The 16,199-nt window shown below is 41.7% G+C and overlaps 1 protein-coding gene across 1 annotated transcript in view; it reads left to right on the top strand.

The window, feature by feature from the left end:
• Positions 1-16,199, top strand: part of LOC143401871 (uncharacterized) — a 136,378-nt gene that overhangs the window by 52,941 nt on the left and 67,238 nt on the right. Inside the window, exons 18-22 of the mRNA XM_076859463.2 lie at positions 1,469-1,697; positions 4,916-5,118; positions 7,234-7,389; positions 9,329-9,422; positions 10,119-10,253. Coding sequence (XP_076715578.2) covers positions 1,469-1,697; positions 4,916-5,118; positions 7,234-7,389; positions 9,329-9,422; positions 10,119-10,253 — 817 coding nt within the window. The remainder of the gene's footprint in view (positions 1-1,468; positions 1,698-4,915; positions 5,119-7,233; positions 7,390-9,328; positions 9,423-10,118; positions 10,254-16,199) is intronic.

Genomic DNA, 16,199 nt, shown 5'->3' with positions numbered 1-16,199 from the left:
AGAGTAGTTGCACCAACTTTCAGTCCCACCAGCAATGTATAAGTCAAACTTTTTCCCCACATCCTTGCCAACATTTATTGTGAACTCACTAAGGCAGAGTTCAGTTTCCTGAGACACATTCTGTCTCCTCCTCCCTGTGACTCTTCCCTCTCTCCCCCTGCCCTCCAGTCTTTGAGGGTAAAGGGAACTGGGTGGCAAGTCACAAGTTGACCTGTGTATCCATAGATCAAAGTCTCTCCACTGCCTTCAAATGGGTGGAGAAATTGTCTAGCTTCTCTCAACATCCAACAAAGACTTGTTGCACCAGGCAGTGTGCCAGGAGCTGTGGACACAGCTGTGAGCACAGGCATAGCCCTAGGCTCCTGGGAGGTGTCTATAGGAATGACAGGGTTTATGTAAGAAATTGCCATAATGGGCTATGGTATCATCTTGGGCACAGGCACAGTACCGAGGGAGTTAATAGCTGAGATTATAACCTCATTTCTTCAGAAACAGCCCTGGGAGCTTCGGATGCAAAACTCTGCCTTTTCTCCCTAGTACTTTTTCAGGACTGATATCTTCACTGTAATGAACTTGAGACTCCAGCTGTGTATACAGCTTGCTATGGTGAGAATCTACCATTCAGGAAATGATTTTTGGCTAAGGTTATATGGATACTAAAACCTGTCAGAATCGTCTCAGATTCAAATGTTACTTGTCTGATGAGGATCCTTTCTGGATTTGGGGATGTCTTTTTTAAGATCCAGGACTAAGGAGAATTCCATTTGCATGAGTTTAAAGGGAAACATTTATGTCCTTCGGTTCTATGTAAATGTCTTGTACTAGAGCCTTTATTTCCAAAGTAATAATAACTCACAGATAAGCATTTTATTGTTTCTGGCCTCTGTTTCTGAAATATAACATTCTTACCACAAGTATGAATAATTCCAGCAGTTGAATACAAAAGTTTAAAATTGTCTTTGTCCATTAACATTTTTGGCAGGGGAAGATAAAAATTCAAGTGAAATAGAGAAACTTATAACCATGAAAATTATTTTTAAATTTTATTTTGTTTTCAGATATCTGACTAGATATTGATGACTGAATGGCTGACAGTTTTGACATCTTTTATTTTGAGATGGATTTCACTGTGTAGCCCAGGCTAGTTTTGTACTCCTGGATTCAAGTGATCCTCCTTCCTCAGCCTTCCAAGTCCTGGGACTATCGGTGCACAAAACAGCACCAGGATCGTTTATAATCTTATTCTTTTAGAGCTTTTAGAATACATGCCTATTTCTTTCCCTTTTAAAGGGTCCCTGTTAAAGCAAAGAACATATATGTAACCCTGGATGGCCTCTGAGGTCCCTCTGGATTCCTAGTTCTTTATAATGCTCTGGATCTATAGGAGCTGTATCATTGGTCTTTAAAAATCTAAAATTCAAATATCTTTGTTGCATAAGATTACCATTCAGTTTTTCTCTTCTTTAAGCCCAGATTTGAAAAACGTTTATTTGTTGGAGTTCCACCCTTCCCTCGGCTTGGCAGGGTTGGTCCCCAAAGCCCTGGAGCACCTGTTCAGTGAGGCCTGCCGCACCTGCAGGCCCACATCACCCAGTGGCCTCGCCTCGCTGGAGCGACACATCCTGCAACTGGCTCTGAACCTGTGGCTTGCGCCAACCAAGCCTGAGAACTGGTACAGCGAACAGCTCCAGAAAGATGTGGGTTCATTCTGCAGGGGGTAGTTTGGGTTCTTGGCAAGAGAACACTTCCTTCCAGATGTTACTGTTTAGCTCTGTTTTTCTGCTTGGCTCTATACCCTTCTTTTTGGCCAGAGATAGATCACAGAGCTAGGCCTTGCCAATAATTTTATGTGATTTTTCTTTTTTTGGTCTAAGTTTCTAGTTTATAAGACTGCTGCTACAATTAAAATTCAAAAGGAGATTATATAGGTATGGGAAAATATTTTCTGGTTTATTATTTACAACAAAACATGTTTTTATTAAAAATTACATATTTTCTTCTAAGACTCTTCTTAGAATTTGCTCTGTTTGTCTTGAGTCAAACTCTGGTGGAGGAGAGAGAATACTGAGTTTTTGGACTTCAGTTGAGTCCTACCATTAACCTGCTGAGTCTGGGCAACTATTTTAGCCTTTCTGAGCCCTACTTTTCTTGAAGTTTATGTTTGTATATTTGGGGAGAAATTAACAGAGGTAAGCTTGATGACTTTGAAAGTCCTTTTTTCTAATGCCCATTGATTCTAACTGTGGCCTAATGATTTATATGGTATCCTTAGTTGGATTTTAATCCTCTTTCTTTCTTTCTTTTCTTTTCTACTAAGTCTATCAAGATTGAGCCTAGGTTTCCAATTTTGACGTTACTCTGTGGGGCACTTGCTATATGATAGAAAAACATCTGCTCCGTGCCTCTGTCTTATCTTCTTATCCTCCCCCTCCCAAACTAAGACTTGATGTGACTTAAAATTGATTAGATAATATAAAATAATAAAATAATATAAAATTAAAGAGAATTTAGCGAAAGAGGGATAACAAAATTTAACCACTCAAATACACTCAATATTTTTCTGAGTTCATGTATTTTTCACATGCCTGTTTGACATAGTTACAATCATAGCTTCCATACACTGTTATCTTTGATTTTTCTTAGTGAATATTATACTATATATTTTTCCGTGTTACTAACTAGTCTTTTCACTCACCTTTATGACCACATCATTCTCTTATGTAATGAATTATAACCACTCTACCCATTTCCCTACTGATGGGCATTTGAGTGGCTTCCAGTTTTTCATCATTATTAAAAACACCAAGAAGTACATCTTTATGCTTAGGGATTTTTCCGAATTTTGAACTGATTCCTTTGATAGATTCTTGGAAGTGGAATTGCTGAAATGAAATTTAAATTTTTGGATGCAAATTGGCAGATTATTTCCTGAAACAGCTGTGCCAACTTATGTTGCTACCAACAGAGGGCCAGTTCAGCTATAGCTCACAAGGCTGGATTTGGTGAAAACATAATGCATGTGCTCATCTAACCTAAACGTATAGTGGCAATATGTTTTTAATTTACATTACTATTTATTGAGATTATTTTTGCAAATGTTTGGTTATTAGTTATAATCTTTGTGACATTTCTGTTCTTTGTTCATTTTTCTGTTGGAATCCTAATGCCATTCCTATCCACTTACATGAGCTTTTCTATCATATGTCTATCATATTTTCTGCAAGTATTTCCCCCATTTGTCTTTTAACAGAAAAATTTTATTTTCATTTAGTCAAATCTGTTGATCATTTCCTTTGTGATTTCCTCTATCCTTCTAGATACAGTGAGAAAATCTTCCTCCAGATGTTTCAAATTTTCTTATTTTATTCTAATTTTAAAGGTTTGCTTTTGTTTTTAAAATATTTAATTCCTTTACTATTTCACTCAAGTGTGTGTGTGTGTGTGTGTGTGTGTGTATGTGTGTGTAAAGTATGAATCAAAATTGAGGTTTTCTTCAAATTATCAGCCATTTATTCTACTATCATTTACTGAAGATTCTTTCTACATTGTCTTATGGTCCTGTGTTTTTTAATATATTTCAAATTGTCTTATAAATCATAATGATATCTGAGATATTTGTCTAGTCTTCTATTGATGCATTATTATTCTTATTATTACTATTATTATTAGTAGTAGTAGTAGTAATAGTACCATGGACTGAACCCAGGGTCTTGCAAATGGTAAGCAAGTGCTCTACCTTCTGAGTGACACCCCTAGCCCTTAATAATCATTTTTGAAATGTCTTCAAATCTGTACTTAGAAATGCCAAATATTCAGCCAGATTTTTTTTGTATTAGGTTAGAAAATGGGGGAAGTATTACCCCCAGAAGACATGCAAGAATTTAATATACTGTCTTCCTGCTAGAAGACATCAAGTGTCTAGGAAAGGCATCCTTGAGTACACACATCCTTTGGCATATAAGTGGGCAGATAAGGAAGCTGGTGTAACTTGGGGGACCAAACCAGGAAATGCAGATAGAGAGTCCCCAAACTTAGTCCTTATTGGGGGTGGTACATTAGGGGACAACAAAGATGTCAGAGCAGAGTTACCCATGAGGGAGGCACCACATGGCATTAAAGGACGTTTTGTTACTTCACAGATTACCCATGGCCAGCTCTAAGTATGGGGAAGGAGTCCTGTGAGGACAGTTGGGTGTCCTGTCAAACTGTTGGACACGGCATTAGGAAGCTCAGTTTACTCCAGATACCCGTGGGCCTGGTATAGAGGGGAGGAGAAGAGAGAGATTACTGAGTTATGTTTTAATTATAAGCACTAGATTATGGTAAGACATCAAGTGACAGGCTCCATACATGGGAAAAATATGGAACTAGAGAATTGGATGCCAACGTGTATGAGTGCTGTCGTATTCTGGAAAGCGTCAATGTTGTTGATTCCTTGTTGGCAAAGGTGGATAATGGTGTCTGTGGTGCCTAATTCCTGGGATGGGAGAGTGTCTGGCAAAAATAAAAATGAGTTAATATGTGTGTAAATACTTGAAATTTTGGAACTGCAATTAGAGGGATTTATAAAAAATTATTGGCCACCAAAATAATTTGTAAGATCAGGGACTTATTTTTTTATTTAGATTATTGTTGTCTTTATTTAGACTGAAAACATTTATAATAATGATAACGACAAATGTCTTTGTATACGTTAACACAGCTCTATAGATAGTTATTATCTGGTAGTAACTAGTAGATATTGTTATTATTTTTATCCCTACTTTACAGAGATGGTATCAGGGCTGGGACTTGAGCTCAGGAAATCTGGACCCAGAGTCCATGCAATGACAGCATTTCAAAAAAAAAAAATATATATATATGGAGTCTTTTGTGTGTGTGTGTGTGTTTTGAAAGGTACTTTTCATTCTTTCAGCTGTTTTCAGCTAGAGTGATGGGAGATCCCTTTCTCATGGAGGAAATAGGCCTGCTTGCACTCACATCCGCAGCAGACGAAGGACAGAAACAGGGTCAACAGCCTCACATGCTGCTCCTGGAGACATTTTCCAAACTTCTGGAACTCCTGACCCTCCGCCACCGTCTGATCGCAATGAGTCTTGAGAGTGCACACCTAGCTCGGTTAGTAGGGGGACCAAGGAGCCAGGTGAAATGTGAGCATTACGGCAAAATGAGGGGAATAAATGACAGGCCCGGGCCTCCCCATCTATAAGCCTTGCCCCAGAGTGAGTTTTCTAATTGGCTAAAGTGATCACCTAGCATGTTCTAGACCTCACCTGCATGTACCTCTCTGACCACTCAACTAAGCTAAGTCCTCCCAGTGGCCCCTAGGTTTCCTTTCTATTCAGCACATGACTTTTTTTTTTTTTTTTTTTTTTTTTTGGTACTGAGAATTGAACTCAGGGGCACTCGACTACTGAACCACACTCTCAGCCCTATTTTGTATTTTATTTAGAGAGAGGGTCTCAGTGAGTTGCTTAGGGCCTCACAGTTGCTGAGGCTGGCTTTGAACTCATGATCCTCCTGCCTCAGCCTCCCAAGCTGCTGGGATTACAGGCATGCGCCACCGCATCCATCCGTAGCACATGACTTTTTAATTGATGTTTAATACTGGTTTACCAGTTTTTCTGCTAGCATCTGTTCCCTGAATGCAAAAAGCCCTGTCCACGTTGTTTACCATGATATCCCATTACCTGGTCTCTTAGTCTGTTTTGTGCTGCTATAACAGAATGTCTGAGACTTGGGAATTTATAAAGAATGGAGATTTATTTCTCCTGGTTCTGGAGGTTGGGAAATCCAAGGTTGAGAGGCTACATCTGCATCTGATGAGGGCCTTTTTTTTTTTTTTTTTTTTGGTACCAGGAATTGAACCCATGGGTGCTTAACCACAGAACCACATCCCCAGCCCTTTTAAAAAATATTTTATTTAGAGACAGAGTCTCACTGAATTGCTTAGGTCCTTGCTAAGTTGCTGAGGCTGGCTTTTGAACTCATGATCCTCCTGCCTCAGCCTCCCAAGCTGCTGGGATTACAGACGTGCACCACCATGCCAGGCATCTTTTTAAAACAATTAAAATATATATATAAGACAGTAGAGTGTGTTTTGACATGTTATACATACATGGAGTATAACTTCCCATTTTGTGGTTGTACATGATGTGGAGTTACGCTGGTCATATACTCATATGAACTCCATTTTTTTCTTTCTTTTTAAAAATTTGTTCTGCTTAAATATACATGACAGTAGAATGTATTTTGACATATTTTTACAAACATGGAGTACATCTTATTCTAATTGGAATCCCAGTCTTGTGGTTGAATATAATATGGAGATTGATTGTGGTGTATTCATATATGTACATCAGAAGGTTGTGCCAGGTTCATTCCACTGTCCCCCTTGATCTCAGACACTTAATTCTCCAGAACTCTGAGTCAATATATTTCTGTTGTTTAAGCCACTAAGCACTTTGTGTGTTTCTGTGGCACTTCATTACAGCAACCTGAGCAGACTGACACAGGTGCCAATTGAATTTCCTGCATCAACTTCTCAAGATGAGAAATGTGTGAGAACAGGGGTGTAGAGACTGGGAGAACATTGTAGACATGTAAGGCTGAGATGCCAGAGGGCCACCTGGCATCTGCCACACTGTAAGCCATGGAAACCTGGGACTGGGGCTGAGAGTTGAGTCAAGTTAGACATGGGAGTCACAGAGTCTTACACGAGGGGGTGATGTTAGGGCCTGGGGTTGGATAGTCGGCTCAAGGAGGGGATGCAGTAAATGAGAAGAGGGTCAGGTCTAGAACTCAGGAAACAATGAGAAAGATTGGACAGGAGCAGGAGCACGGTGATCTTGGATCTGGGAGAGCACGGATGTTCTTCAAGGACAGGGTGGAGAGGCCAGCCAGGAAACGCACTGCAAGAAAATGGTGAATGTTGAATGGGGAGTGACATTGATGACCTCATGAGGGCTCTGGGGACAGAAACCAACCTGGAGGAAATGAGAGTGGTGGAAGTGCCCAAGCGCATCTCCTTCTACTTGGTGTTCTGCAGCCCACAATGGTCACAGCAAGAGTAGAACGCGAGGCCTCAGGGCTCATTCACTTCCCACACTGTATTTGGCCAACTTTTGTTTGATTTTTTGCTTTTGTGCTTTTTTAAGTGTCTTGGTTTTATTATGATTACTTTCCTTCAGGAGAAAATATTAACACATGGCCTTGGCTCTCCTTTTCTTTTAGGCACTATAAGGAATTGGCTGAGGAGATGGGGTTTGAAGAGTTCCATTTATATCTGAGACCCGTTCACTTTGAATTTGCATCACCCAGGGACAAAGTGAACCAACCACCTCCTGCCTTTATAACGTCTCTGCTGGAGCACGGTGGTCGGCTAGACAGGTGAACCTGGGAGGGCCAGAGTGAAAAAAAAAAAAATTTACTATAATGGTGGAATAAACGACCAGTGGGAACAATTTATTTCACCCATGAACAAACAAGATGAATTGCACTTCTAAATTCTCTTTCTTATGCCCCATCTGCCATGTCAAGCACATTGCCAGAAAGAAACCCCATTTATCAGCTGCAGACCTTGAATCTACTGAGTTGGGGGAAGGAATCTTCTTCCTTATACAGAGGCAGCCTTTAATGTGTGGGGAGGAGAAACTTCTGCCTCTCTCTTCTTGCCTTCTCTGCTAGTCTGCCCTTTCCCCTAGGGTCCCAGCTGTCTCCCTGGAGGTTTATGGTATTAGCTCTGCCCCAGGGAAGGCAAAGGTGACTCCCAGGAGGGAATCACCCTAGTTTTGCTAATGTGGATCACTGCTCTAATTATATTGACATGCTAAAGGACTCCTCAGCGTGTGGCTGGAACAAAAAGGGTTAGGATGGTAGAATACAATACCCCCAGATTACCCAAGGCACTGTGGAAATTTTGGACTGGATAAGTCTTCCTTGGGGGAGGGGAACATCCTGTGTGTCTTAGATAATTTAGGGCCTGCCTGACTTCTACCCACTAGATGACAGTAGTACCCCCACCACATACTCTATCCTCCCCCAACCCCCACCCTTTGGCTCTTCCTGACAATCAAAGATGTCTCCAGACATTGCCAAATAATGCCCTGGAGGCAAATCTCCCTGACTCTGTTTTGTCACTCATTAAACCAAACCCAGAATGCACTGACAATACAGAGCTATGCCACAGAAGCCAAGGCAGGAAGTGTGGTCAGGCTCAGGTCTCCAACCGACAAAAGTCAAGTCAGAAGCCAGGCTATCTACGGGTTCCTCAAGGGCCTCCTGCTGTGAAATAGGAGACTTTTTGTTCAGCTGGAATCCACCAATCAGCACAAACTGCCTGAGTGTTCTGTGTTCTGGTCAGGTGGTGATTGGTCTTCCCAGTGATGATCCAGAGATGCTACAAAACAAGAAGAGCCTTCTGACTCACCAGGGGGGAGGTGCATGCATCTAGAGCACTTGTGTCTTGAGTTTGTATTATGTTATCTATGTTAATTCCATGAAGCCACCACTTTGGAGGGCCACTGTAACAACCGCATATGCCAGATACGATAATAGTGACTTCCGTTTTAAAAAGCACATTTATGCACACTACCCTGTTTCGTATTTCCATGACCCTATGAGATGAGCAATATCCTCATTTACACAGGAGGAAACAAAATTGACTGATATTAAATTACCCAACAAAATCTCATAGTTATAGACAATAGACCATGTCCCAAGATGAAAATGTGACTGCAAAGAATATTTGGGTGACTTTTGGAACCACAAGAGAGTGAGAATTAGACAACATTTAGGGTGTGTTCCAAGGAGGAAGTCAGCAAGGTGTCCCGAGCAGGTTCAGTCACGAAGGTGGGAGGAAAATAGGAGCGATCAGGAGAAAAGAATTTCAAACATGAAATGGTTACCACGACCGAACTGCAGAGTAAGGACTGAAAAGACTCCAGAGGCCTTACAGGTTTTTGTTTTTGTTTTTTGGACCAGGAATTGAACTCAGGGACACTCAATCACTGAGCCACACCCAGCCCTATTTTGTATTTATTTAGAGACAGGGTCTCACTGAGTTGCTTAGCGCCTCGTTGTTGCAGAGGCTGGCTTTTGAACTCACGATCCTCCTGCCTCAGCCTCCTGAGTCACTGGGTTTATAGGTGTGCACCACTGCACCTGGTGAGCCCTTCCAGTTTTAAGGTTGAAATATCTTATATAAAACCCGCAATTGTTGGTGGTGCTGATATTCCAGATCTGATCTCGTGCCATTTGTGCCATCCGAAGGGGCATCTCATGACACATACTATGTCACATCAAAACAACCTCATATTTCTTCTTGCAGATATTCTCCCACTACACTTGCCTTAGCCATCTCTGAGGTGGATGATAACCAAGTTGGCAAATTTAGTTTTTATACGAAAGAAGCCATCCTTAAGGTCAGTTATTTATTTATTTATTTTCAAAAAGAAACTGAAGCAAAAAGAAAGAATGTGCTTATGTGTTTTTTAAGTCAATATTTTATTGACTTCCATTTTAAAGAAATGCTTTACTTCATTGGTAATAACAATTGTATCGCCTTCTTGTGTGCATTGACCTGGTTTGAACCATGTAGACTGCAACACGTGTATAATGGCTTCTTTAGATAGAAAAAAGAAGCACACGTAGAGGGCTGTCTTTGCATCAGGCTTTTAAAATATACACTTATTATTTGGAGTTTTTATATGACCTTTTTAAGCTGGATGGGCTTTCCCCCTCCCCCTAACAGTTGAATGTCTTTGCTTCTCTATGTGTTTTTGGATTTTTCTTTTCTTTTCTTTTACCATGGATCTAATCTTGGCTCACCAGAGCCCACCACTGTACTTCATCAGAGCCTGCCCGTCCTTTCCTGACCACTGGGGAAACCTCATGGTGTCCCGGTACAGGGCAAACCAGGCCTAAGGACTGCCTTGCTGGGATGAAATGCTCTTGGGGAAAGAGCAGACTCAGTCTCTTGGCTGAGGAACAAGGATCCCAGCTCATCCTGCAGTTAAATTCATACGTGAATTTATATGTTGAATAAGTGATGATCTTAACCTTCAACTTCGCCGATTTATGGAAGCAATTCCTAATGCCTTTCACATTTCTTCCTTCAGCTCTTGTCCCAGTCTGGAGTGGAAAATATGCAAGTGACCCTCGCATGTCAAGCTGCTCAGAAAAATGCTTTGATGGTGGCAGTTCAACAAGCATCCTTCTATCACAGGACAGTGGGCTGTCCTGCTGATGTCAAGGTCAGCCTACATAATGCAGAAGCCAGACTCACACTGCCGCTATCACCAGCTCCCCCTTCTTTCCCTCCCTCCCTCCCTCCTTCTTTGTATGATGGTGATTGGTTTTAGTGAAAGTCAATGTCTATTGGTTATGTCCAGTGAGGTGATGTAATTGCAGCTGGACATGTTCTTTCCTTTTCTTCCTCCTTTCCTCCCTTTCCCCTCTCAGTCCCTTTTTCCCTCTTTCCTCTCTGTGTAGGAAAAACAAACTTAGATTCAGTTTCTCATCCTATATACTCACAAGACAAATCACCCTGTGATCCCAAAAGGTGTGGGGACTTCTCCCCACCAGCAAGCAAGCAATGAATTCTGCAGAGGACCAGCTGGGCATCTTCTAATTCAATTCAGTTCTGACACCATCTACCTGAATGTAGCATCAGGTCCCACAGGTGAGGGCTCAGTCCCAAGACTGCTCCCATTTCAGATCCAGTCACAAGTCTGGACCAACAGAACTTCTGGCTGACTGGCTACAAACTGGGGTTCCCACAACCACATTCCCAGGTTTGAGAACATTATACCTGCTTCCTTCCACCTTCTGAATTTCTCTTGCCAGTTGGATCCTTATCACCTAGATTCTTTTTTTTTTTTTTTTCCCATACCAGGAATTGAACCCAGGAGACTTTACCACTGAGCAACATCCCCAGCCCTTTTAATTTTTTATTTTGAGACAGGGTCTCACTAAGTTGCTTATGGCCTTGCTAAGTTGCTGAGGCTGGCCTCAAACTTGTGATCCTCCTGCCTCAGGCTCCTAAGTCCCTGGGATTACAGGCATGCACCATGTGCCAGGCCCTACCTGTAGGGTATATTCTTGATTCATTTGCTCCCAACTCTTCTGAGACCTTGCTTCATCAGTATGGTGAGTGGTGCTATTAATAATTACTCAGAGGCGGATTGTTTTTAAATGCAAGAATATATTCAATCACACCAATCATCAAATATAAACAATTAATGCAAAAAGTATTGGGTGTGTGGGAGCACCCCATCTAGCATTCAAAGCACACTAATTAAACACTATAAGCAAATCACACAATCCCAGGGCAACTAAGAGTCCCAAAATACTTCCGATGCCATGCAACTTTCTTTTAGCCAAAGAACAGATGTTGTCCTTGTCTGGTGGTTCTCTCCAGTCAATGGCTGGACATCAGGGAAGGGTGGAGCCAGTCCAGAGATGGACAGCAGACAGCCAGCCTCACTGATGTCCTTGGAGCAAAAACTCTTTAATGTGACAGGACCAGCAATTTAAATACAGTTCTAAGTTGGTGGTGTATGTTGGTGATTGGTTATAGTGAAAGTCAGTGTCCATTGGTTATGTCCAGTGAGGTGATGTAATTGCAGCTGGGCATGTTCTTTGTGCATGTCCACGGAGCTGTGCTCCCTATCAATTGTAACCAGTCATTGCTAAGCATGTCTATGGCCAGTGCCCCTCACAGCTCTTCATCAATTACAAGCAGACAGGACTAAGCAGTTCAATGGCTACTGTTCCTATGGCCACCAACTTAGTGAGTCCCAGCATGTCCCAGAATGTCTACAGAAGATGCTCCTTACAATCAGCTAATGCTTTCTCTACTTCACTTTCAACTCTCCAATTGTGAACAGGCTGAACTGTTTTCATCCTCTCCATAAAGCTTGTTGTCCTTGTCCTTCTATGTACCTCTCTCGCCAGTACCCTGATTAGGATCTCTTCTTCACATTTATGTTTACTGAAAGGATAGTTTTTAACTCCTTGTCTTCCTGTCCTAACACCCCATTTACTATAGCTGCACTCCCTCCTCCATCATCCCTCTCTCACTAGATTCAGCCTTGACTTTCTTATTAATTAACCCAGAAGATGCCATTTAGCAACTTGACCTGACTTCTTCCCTCCATTTAATGCTGTTGACTACCACCTTATCCTTGAGGTTCTCCTTCCTCGGCTTGCCTGAATCCACTCTCTTCTGGCTCTCTTCTGTCTCTTTGATTGTTCCTTCTCAATCTCCTGGAGTGGGACCTCTCTTCTCTCACAGCTCTTAGATGTTGGTGTTTCCCTCTATTGTGCCTCAGAACACCTTGGCTCTCCACTTACCTGTCCTCCCTGGCTATTCTCATCACCTCTTGAGATTTTAAAACCTGTATATCCTAAACCAATACATGATCAACTTTCAAAAATACACCACTTCATAGAATCTCTCTACTAAGCCCCAAACTTGGGTGTCCAAGGGCCCACTAGACAACTTTTGGGTATCCCATAGGCATCTCAATTCAGCATGTACAAAGGGAACTCATTTCTCTCCCATATGGTTCTCTAGTATTTCCATTCTTGGTTAAGTGATCTTGGATCACACACTCAATCACTAACTCTTACCAATATCATATTGTAAATATTGATTGAATATGCCCCTTTTCTCCATCTGCATTATACCTGCTTCCCTCCAGTTTAGGTTACACTCTCATTATCTTTTTTTTTTTTTTTTTTTTTTTTGTGGTGCTGGGGCTTGAACTCAGTTCCTTGTGCATGAGAGGCAAGCACTCAACCAACTGAGCTATATCCTCCGCCCTCATTATCTCATTTTTATGGTTGTAATGGCCTTTGAACTAGCCTCCATCTCCTGGGCCCTTGCCTTGCACCACCACATCAGCCTCCAGTCAAATTTCCCCTTCACACAGTGACCAAAGTATCCACGCCTTCAGTGACTCTTTATAGTCCAAAGAGCAAAACTCAACCTCCCTAGCTATGTATGCATGGTCTTCACTACCCAACCCCAGCTTCCAATCCTGCCACTTCCCCTGCACTCTAAGGGCCCTAAATATTTTATGCTGTTTCACAACTCCATGGTTCTGTTCAGATTTCCCCATAATATTTTTCCTTTCCTTTCAACAGTCTATCTTTCCTGCCCCCAACTTTTGCTTTTGTTTATAGGATGCTACTCATCCTCCGATATTCAACTCAACCCAGTTATTACTTCTTTCAGGAAGTGTTCATGTCTATTTTAACTCTGTTAAAGTGAATTTTGTGACTCCTTCATAAAAGTATACTGTGAATGTGTGTGTGTGGGGGGGGGAGGTGTATACAAACATACACATACACAGACATACACAGACATAACATACTCAGGTAATATGTGTGTAGCTTCTCTTATAATCACAGGACAAGAAGGGGAGTGGTGACAAAACCAGAAGGAATAAATTCTGGATACAATTAAAGGGGACAAAAGGAAGGGAAGGAGGAGAAAAAAGAGAGAGAACACAAAATCAAAGGAAATATTTCAAGAAAGAATGAATCACCAAAGATGTAGGTGACAAATATGAAAAGATGTTCAACATGATTAGTCATTAGAGAAATGCAAATTAAAACCCACTAAGAAACATTTCATATCCATTTGAATGGTTAAGGTTTCCAACTGACCATTCCAAGCGTTGGCAAGGATGTTGAGGATCTGGAACTCTAGTACATTGTTAGTAGGAAAATAAAATGGTACAACTCCTTTGAAAAATGGTTGGGAATTTCTTAAAAAGTTAAACATAAACGTACAATGGGATCCAGCCATTCCATCCCTAGGTATATAACCAAGAGAAATGAGTGTATGTGTCTGTACAAAAAAAAAAAAAAAAATGTTTATAGACGCTACATTCATTATAGTCAAGAACTCAAATGTCCATGAATGGTGGAATGGATAAATAAAGTGATATATCCTACAATGGACTACTAGTAGACAATAAAAAGAAATCATTGATATGTACAAAAATATGGATGAAGTCCAACCAAAAAGAGTATTACTGTATGACTCTATTTATGCAAAATTGTAGGAAATTCATTCTAAAGTTTCAGAAAGCAGAGCAGCTACTGGGTGCAGAGGTATGTGTCAGAATCCCAGTAACTTGGGAGGTTGAGGCAAAAAGATCACAAGTTCAAGGCCAGCCTCAGCAACTGAGAAACTATTTCAAAAATAGATAGATAGATAGATAGATAGATAGATAGATAGATAGATAGATAGGGTTGGAGATGTAGCTCTGTGGTAAGGTATCCCTGGGTTTAATTCCTAGTACCAAATTAAAAAAAAGAAAGAAAAGAAAGCAAACCAGTGGTTGCTTGAAGGGAGCAGGTGGGAAGGATGGCTGTGGTGATTAGTTTGATTGTGATAATGGTTTTACAGTTGAATAAATTTGTCCAAACTTATCTGATTTTACGCTTTAAATATGTGATGTTTATTAAGTGTAAATTATTCCTCAATAAAGTTATTATTTTAGAAAGAAAGAATTCTGTAAGTTTGAATGGAGAGGTAAAACCTAGATGGTTAGGGATTAAAATGAGGTCATCAACCTTCACAAAAGGTCACTTGCTCTGCTGACTCCAGAGCAAGTCTACTAATTGGTTTGAAGTAAAAGCTCCAGAGAGGGCCAGGGTTAAGGAGCAAGAGGCTGACAGAAGTGTCCTAGGAGTGTGTATTTATGGCTCTTGCATTAGCCTGCTCATACTGCCACAATAGAACACTACAGACTAGGTGACTTCAACCACTGAAATCTACCTTGTCGCAGTTCCGGGGTGAGAAGTTCAAGATCAAAGTGCCATCATGGTTGGTTTCTGGTGTGTAGCTGACTTTGTGGCTTGCAGATGGTGGCCTTCTGCTGTGTTCTCTTATCAAGGAGTGAAGAGGGTGGTAGTGATGCGGGTGAGGAGAATCCATCAGGGCCAAGTCCTGTTTCCCCAGATGTGAAGACTGAACACCTAAGAAATGCAGAGGCAAGTATACAACGCAAGTTTTATTAAAGGATGGGACAAAGATAGACTTCTCTGCGGAGAAGGGACCCCAGAGCTGGTTGTCTGAGGAAGTGGGAGTGTCCTGCCCCTTTTATACATTTTAGAATTCCTCTCTTTTCATGGCCTCTCTCCCACCGTCCTGCATAAGTGACAAGTGACCAGAAGGTGGGCCAAAGGTGGATTGATCCAGGCAGGAAGGGAGCAGCCCAGGGGGCATTAATTAACAACTTCTATAACTCCCTGCAGCAGAGGCGGGAGGCGCAATTCTCTGGAGGCAGGTCACCTGGGCAACAGTAGGAGGAGGGGGGAGTGCTCTGACCCAAACATTCCTTCCCTACACTGACTTGTCTTTTTGTCCCCTGGCCTCAGGGGGAAGAAAGGAAGGGAGAGTGCTGAGGTCTCTTGCCCTTTGTCATTGGGCACTAGCCCTGTTGGATTAGGGCCCTACTTCCATGACCTCATTTAAATTTTCCACCTATCTCCAAACACCATCCTATTGGGGGTTAAAACTTGAACACGTGAATTTTAGAAGGACACGAACAGCCCATAGCAGTTCTTTAAGAAGTTTGGTCAGAATTGAGGAGGAAAGTTGAGGGAGCAGGAGAAATAAGGAACAATGAGAAAGGTGGACACATTTGTAGGAAGGAGTTGGAAAAAGAGGAAGGAATTGAAGATGGAACTGAAGGGAGAGTGCCCTGAGGAGATCAGGAGCTCCTGTGGTGCAGGCTGGCAGGAAGCTAAGCCATGGAACTACGTGGGCTCATGGAATCCTCTCCAGCCCCATGGATGGGTTTGGTTCCAGGTGAGGAAGCAGATTCTGAGAGGGGAAGGAAGAGAGACAAGGTCACCTGTGAAGTGCCAGCATCAGAATCTCCTGCAGAGCAAGGACTCTTCCCTCCCTTCCCACTCACAACCACGTAGGACCTCCCCAGTTTCCTGAGCTGGTAGAGACTCCTATTTCCCGCAGACTGGAAGACTACAAGGATTTTGGGGAAAAAAATAAGGTTGGAAACTCTTAAGATGTTCTACCTAGGATTTTTTTTCTTCTTGCCTCACTCTTCTTCCGTCTCCTTTAGTAATTCTGATATAGGGATCTCCTTGATTCTTCCATAGAAGAAGAATGGACTTTCCTTTGAAGATTTAGTTTTTTCTTTCGTCAGTAGTTTAGAAAA

This window comes from Callospermophilus lateralis, chromosome 6 (assembly GCF_048772815.1).
Source record: "Callospermophilus lateralis isolate mCalLat2 chromosome 6, mCalLat2.hap1, whole genome shotgun sequence".
In the NCBI taxonomy this organism is placed as follows: Eukaryota; Metazoa; Chordata; class Mammalia; order Rodentia; family Sciuridae; genus Callospermophilus; species Callospermophilus lateralis.
This window is presented reverse-complemented; position numbering and strand designations above follow the sequence as displayed.